Source organism: Ranitomeya imitator, chromosome 1 (genome assembly GCF_032444005.1).
Source record: "Ranitomeya imitator isolate aRanImi1 chromosome 1, aRanImi1.pri, whole genome shotgun sequence".
Lineage (NCBI taxonomy): Eukaryota > Metazoa > Chordata > Amphibia > Anura > Dendrobatidae > Ranitomeya > Ranitomeya imitator.
The window spans coordinates 417965052-417971051 of record NC_091282.1 but is presented as its reverse complement, the minus strand read 5'-3'; the positions used below and the strand labels follow the sequence as shown (position 1 = coordinate 417971051).

The following is a 6000-nucleotide window of genomic DNA, read 5'->3' as shown; positions in this document are numbered from 1 at the left end:
CAAAATAGGCTGGGTCATGAAGGGGTTAAGATGCGTACTACCTTATATTATGCCTGATATTAGCGTGTTTTACCGCACAATTGGTGGTCTTGTATCTATTTCTATGTAGCTACATAGTGGGCCCAAGAATGATTTTCTCTGGTGGGCCCAAGGTGCTCCAGTCCGACGCTGCTAATGTCCCAAATGAAACTAATAACGGAAGGAGTATGTGGCAGTGCCATGGGCAAGATAGGCCCTATGACCTGTTGTTTTCTCCGCTCATGGTGTTGGCACAGCTTCCCATGCCAGCCACAGTGGAGGGCAGAGCACACCCTCCATGAGCAACAAGTCAGCGGCCGGGGGTGGCACCTGGCGCTAGTCATGGCCGCCCCCGTCCTGCCTGTGACAGCACAGCACAAGTTGTGTGACTTTCCCACACACACATGGCCGAGGTGGGCGGCGCAGTGAGGAGGGAGGACCGGGCTTACTGCGCATGAGGAGTGAGGGGCGGGCCCGGCAGTAGTGCGGGCGGTGGGGACTCCGGGGTGACACCCGGGAGCAGGGAGCCACCATGGTGTTTGAGTCTGTGGTGGTGGATGTGCTGAACCGCTTCCTGGGCGACTATGTGGTGAACCTGGACAGCTCGCAGCTGAAGCTGGGCATATGGGGCGGTGAGTGACACACCCGTGTCCGTACATAACAGCGCACTGCTAGGTGATATGTGCCCCCTGGCTGCAGACCCCCGGCCAGCGCATGGACTGACAGGAGGAGTGCCAGCTGTGCCGGGCATGGCTGCCAGGATTGTGTGCCTGATTTATTCCTCACGACCATCTGGCAGCACTGCTGGGCTACGTCCTATTAAGTGGCACATAAGACCTCAGCTGTGGCATGTGCCTGGGCGGTTAGTGTAATAGGACCTCAGCTGTGGCATGTGCCCGGGTGGTTAGTGTAATAGGACCTCAGCTGTGGCATGTGCCCGGGCTGTTAGTGTAATAGGACCTCAGCTGTGGCATGTGCCCTGGCGGTTAGTGTAGTAGGACCTCAGCTGTGGCATGTGCCCGAGCGGTTAGTGTAATAGGACCTCAGTTGTGGCATGTGCCCAAGCGGTTAGTGTAATAGGACCTCAGCTGTGGCATGTGCCCAAGCGGTTAGTGTAATAGGACCTCAGCTGTGGCATGTGCCCTGGCAGTTAGTGTAGTAGGACCTCAGCTGTGGCATGTGCCCAAGCGGTTAGTGTAATAGGACCTCAGCTGTGGCATGTGCCCAAGCGGTTAGTGTAATAGGACCTCAGCTGTGGCATGTGCCCGAGCAGTTAGTGTAGTAGGACCTCAGCTGTGGCATGTGCCCAAGCGGTTAGTGTAATAGGACCTCAGCTGTGGCATGTGCCCTGGCAGTTAGTGTAGTAGGACCTCAGCTGTGGCATGTGCCCGAGCGGTTAGTGTAATAGGACCTCAGCTGTGGCATGTGCCCTGGCGGTTAGTGTGGTAGGACCTCAGCTGTGGCATGTGCCCTGGCGGTTAGTGTGGTAGGACCTCAGCTGTGGCATGTGCCCGGGCGGTTAGTGTAATAGGACCTCAGCTGTGGCATGTGCCCTGGCGGTTAGTGTAGTAGGACCTCAGCTGTGGCATGTGCCCTGGCGGTTAGTGTAGTAGGACCTCAGCTGTGGCATGTGCCCGAGCGGTTAGTGTAATAGGACCTCAGTTGTGGCATGTGCCCAAGCGGTTAGTGTAATAGGACCTCAGCTGTGGCATGTGCCCTGGCGGTTAGTGTAGTAGGACCTCAGCTGTGGCATGTGCCCGAGCGGTTAGTGTAATAGGACCTCAGCTGTGGCATGTGCCCTGGCGGTTAGTGTGGTAGGACCTCAGCTGTGGCATGTGCCCGGGCGGTTAGTGTAGTAGGACCTCAGCTGTGGCATGTGCCCTGGCGGTTAGTGTGGTAGGACCTCAGCTGTGGCATGTGCCCGGGCGGTTAGTGTAATAGGACCTCAGCTGTGGCATGTGCCCTGGCGGTTAGTGTGGTAGGACCTCAGCTGTGGCATGTGCCCTGGCGGTTAGTGTGGTAGGACCTCAGCTGTGGCATGTGCCCGGGCGGTTAGTGTAATAGGACCTCAGCTGTGGCATGTGCCCTGGCGGTTAGTGTAGTAGGACCTCAGCTGTGGCATGTGCCCTGGCGGTTAGTGTAGTAGGACCTCAGCTGTGGCATGTGCCCGGGCGGTTAGTGTAATAGGACCTCAGCTGTGGCATGTGCCCTGGCGGTTAGTGTGGTAGGAGCTCAGCTGTGGCATGTGCCCGGGCGGTTAGTGTAATAGGACCTCAGCTGTGGCATGTGCCCTGGCGGTTAGTGTAATAGGACCTCAGCTGTGGCATGTGCCCTGGCGGTTAGTGTAATAGGACCTCAGCTGTGGCATGTGCCCAAGCGGTTAGTGTAATAGGACCTCAGCTGTGGCATGTGCCCAAGCGGTTAGTGTAATAGGACCTCAGCTGTGGCATGTGCCCTGGCGGTTAGTGTAGTAGGACCTCAGCTGTGGCATGTGCCCAAGCGGTTAATGTAGTAGGACCTCAGCTGTGGCATGTGCCCTGGCGGTTAGTGTAGTAGGACCTCAGCTGTGGCATGTGCCCGAGCGGTTAGTGTAATAGGACCTCAGCTGTGGCATGTGCCCTGGCGGTTAGTGTGGTAGGACCTCAGCTGTGGCATGTGCCCTGGCGGTTAGTGTGGTAGGACCTCAGCTGTGGCATGTGCCCGGGCGGTTAGTGTAATAGGACCTCAGCTGTGGCATGTGCCCTGGCGGTTAGTGTAGTAGGACCTCAGCTGTGGCATGTGCCCTGGCGGTTAGTGTAGTAGGACCTCAGCTGTGGCATGTGCCCGAGCGGTTAGTGTAATAGGACCTCAGTTGTGGCATGTGCCCAAGCGGTTAGTGTAATAGGACCTCAGCTGTGGCATGTGCCCTGGCGGTTAGTGTAGTAGGACCTCAGCTGTGGCATGTGCCCGAGCGGTTAGTGTAATAGGACCTCAGCTGTGGCATGTGCCCTGGCGGTTAGTGTGGTAGGACCTCAGCTGTGGCATGTGCCCGGGCGGTTAGTATAGTAGGACCTCAGCTGTGGCATGTGCCCTGGCGGTTAGTGTGGTAGGACCTCAGCTGTGGCATGTGCCCGGGCGGTTAGTGTAATAGGACCTCAGCTGTGGCATGTGCCCTGGCGGTTAGTGTGGTAGGACCTCAGCTGTGGCATGTGCCCGGGCGGTTAGTGTAATAGGACCTCAGCTGTGGCATGTGCCCTGGCGGTTAGTGTGGTAGGACCTCAGCTGTGGCATGTGCCCGGGCGGTTAGTGTAGTAGGACCTCAGCTGTGGCATGTGCCCTGGCGGTTAGTGTGGTAGGACCTCAGCTGTGGCATGTGCCCGGGCGGTTAGTGTAATAGGACCTCAGCTGTGGCATGTGCCCGGGCGGTTAGTGTAGTAGGACCTCAGCTGTGGCATGTGCCCTGGCGGTTAGTGTGGTAGGACCTCAGCTGTGGCATGTGCCCTGGCGGTTAGTGTAATAGGACCTCAGCTGTGGCATGTGCCCTGGCGGTTAGTGTAGTAGGACCTCAGCTGTGGCATGTGCTCGGGCAGTTAGTGTAGTAGGACCTCAGCTGTGGCATGTGCCCGAGCAGTTAGTGTAATAGGACCTCAGTTGTGGCATGTGCCCGACCGGTTAGTGTAATAGGACCTCAGCTGTGGCATGTGCCCGGGCGGTTAGTGTAGTAGGACCTCAGCTGTGGCATGTGCTCGAGCGGTTAGTGTAATAGGACCTCAGTTGTGGCATGTGCCCGAGCGGTTAATGTAGTAGGACCTCAGCTGTGGCATGTGCCCGGGCGGTTAGTGTAGTAGGACCTCAGCTGTGGCATGTGCTCGGGCGGGTAGTGTAGTAGGACCTCAGCTGTGGCATGTGCCCGAGCGGTTAGTGTAATAGGACCTCAGTTGTGGCATGTGCCCGAGCGGTTAGTGTAATAGAACCTCAGTTGTGGCATGTGCCCGGGCGGTTAGTGTAGTAGGACCTCAGCTGTGGCATGTGCCCGGGCGGTTAGTGTAGTAGGACCTCAGCTGTGGCATGTGCCCTGGCGGTTAGTGTAATAGGACCTCAGCTGTGGCATGTGCCCAGGCGGTTAGCGTACCTGATGTGTCCCAGACACACTAACATGTAAAGCACCGGCCATTAATAACCTCCACGGGTCCTCTTCTCTCCCCGTCACAATCCAGAAAGGAAGAAGATATTGCTTCCTCCATTGTAGTTAATGCGAGACTCTGACACACATGAGGGTGTGGCTTCTCCCATCAGCTACAATGTGGCCGCGCAGGGCATGGCCGTTTCTTCATCTACTCCCTAACTTGATGATGATGTGGTCACTCATCATTATGGTGCTGCCTGATACTCCTCTACTTCCTGTGTGTGACCAGATAGTGGAGGGCCACACAGAAAGTCACCCAGATCACAGGTTGTGCACCCGTCTGTGGAGTAATGGGATGCCATAGTAAGGATCTGTGGATATCTGTATCGGAGACTCAATTTGGGGTCGTTGGACGTTATAGCTGTGCAATGGGCAATGGATCTGGCAGATTATGGTGACTTCCTTTGACAATAGAAGCCACTATACAGCTTCAACAAAGGTTTCTGACACCTATTTTCAGCTGACAGAAGTGATGATAGCGATGCACAAGTGCTGTGGTCCAGTCATTGTTTGCCTTGTACTGCTGTGCAAAGTGTATAGTAGTATGTAGCGTACAGGTAATACAGTAATCACCAGTGACATTATACACAGGAGCTCTGTATATAGTGTACAGGTAATACAGTGATCACCAGTGACATAATACACAGAAGCGCTGTAAATAGTGTCAGTGTAAAGGTAATACAGTGATCATCAGTGACATTATACACAGGAGCTCTGTATATAGTGTACAGGAAATACAGTGATCACCAATGACGTTATACACATGAGATCTGTATATAGTGTCAGTGTACAGGAAATACAGTGATCACCAAGGACATTATACACAGATGCATTATTGTTATGTAGGCAATCCAGTGACACAGTGTGCCAGCAATCAGAGCACATACAGTGATCTGACAATAACCCAAAAACAATAGAACGAGCTCTGAGACGTGGAATCTCTGTAGACCGCAATACCTGAACCTATCCTAAACACAACTAAAGGCAGCTGTGGATTGCGCCTGTCACTACCTATGCAACTCGGCACAGCCTGAGGAGCTGACTAGCCTGAAGATAGAAAAACAAGCCTGACTTGCCTCAGAGAAATACCCCAAAGGAAAAGGCAGCCCCCCACATATAATGACTGTTAGCAAGATGAAAAGACAAACGTAGGGATGAAATAGATTCAGCAAAGTGAGGCCCGATATTCTAGATAGAGCGAGGATAGCAAAGAGAACTTTGCAGTCTACAAAAAACCCTAAAGCAAAAAACCACACAAAGGGGGCAAAAAGACCCACCGTGCCGAACTAACGGCACGGCGGTGCACCCTTTGCGTCTCAGAGCTTCCAGCAAAAACGAATAGACAAGCTGGACAGAAAAAGTAGCAACAAAAGCAAAAAGCACTTACCGTATATACTCGAGTATAAGCCGAGATTTTCAGCCCAAAATTTTGGGCTGAAAGTGCCCCTCTCGGCTTATACTCGAGTCAAGGTGGGTGGCAGGGTCGGCGGGTGAGGGGGAGAGGGCGCTGAGGCATACTTACCTAGTCCCAGCGATCCTCGCGCTGTCCCTGCCGTCCCACGGTCTTCCGTGCTGCAGCTTCTTCCCCTCTTCAGCAGTCACGTGGTACCGCTCATTACAGAAATGAATAAGCGGCTCCACCTCCCATAGGGGTGGAGCCGCCTATTCATTCCTCTAATCAGCGGTGCTGGTGACCGCTGATAGAGAAAGAAGCTGCGGCACCGAAGACCAGGCAGAGGGACAGCGCGAGGATCGCCAGGACTAGGTAAGTATAGCATATTCACCTGTCCTCGTTCCAGCCGCCGAGCGTCGCTCCA

The 6000-nt window shown here is 54.6% G+C and overlaps 1 protein-coding gene across 2 annotated transcripts in view; it reads left to right on the top strand.

Annotated features, from left to right (window-relative positions):
• Window positions 1-447: 447 nt before the first annotated feature.
• VPS13A (vacuolar protein sorting 13 homolog A) overlaps window positions 448-6000 on the top strand; it is a 320730-nt gene continuing 315177 nt past the window's right edge. For both annotated transcript variants that reach the window (XM_069763032.1, XM_069763023.1), the window contains exon 1: window positions 448-650. In XM_069763032.1, the coding sequence (XP_069619133.1) occupies window positions 551-650 (100 nt within the window). In that variant the 5' untranslated portion in view covers window positions 448-550. The remainder of the gene's footprint in view (window positions 651-6000) is intronic.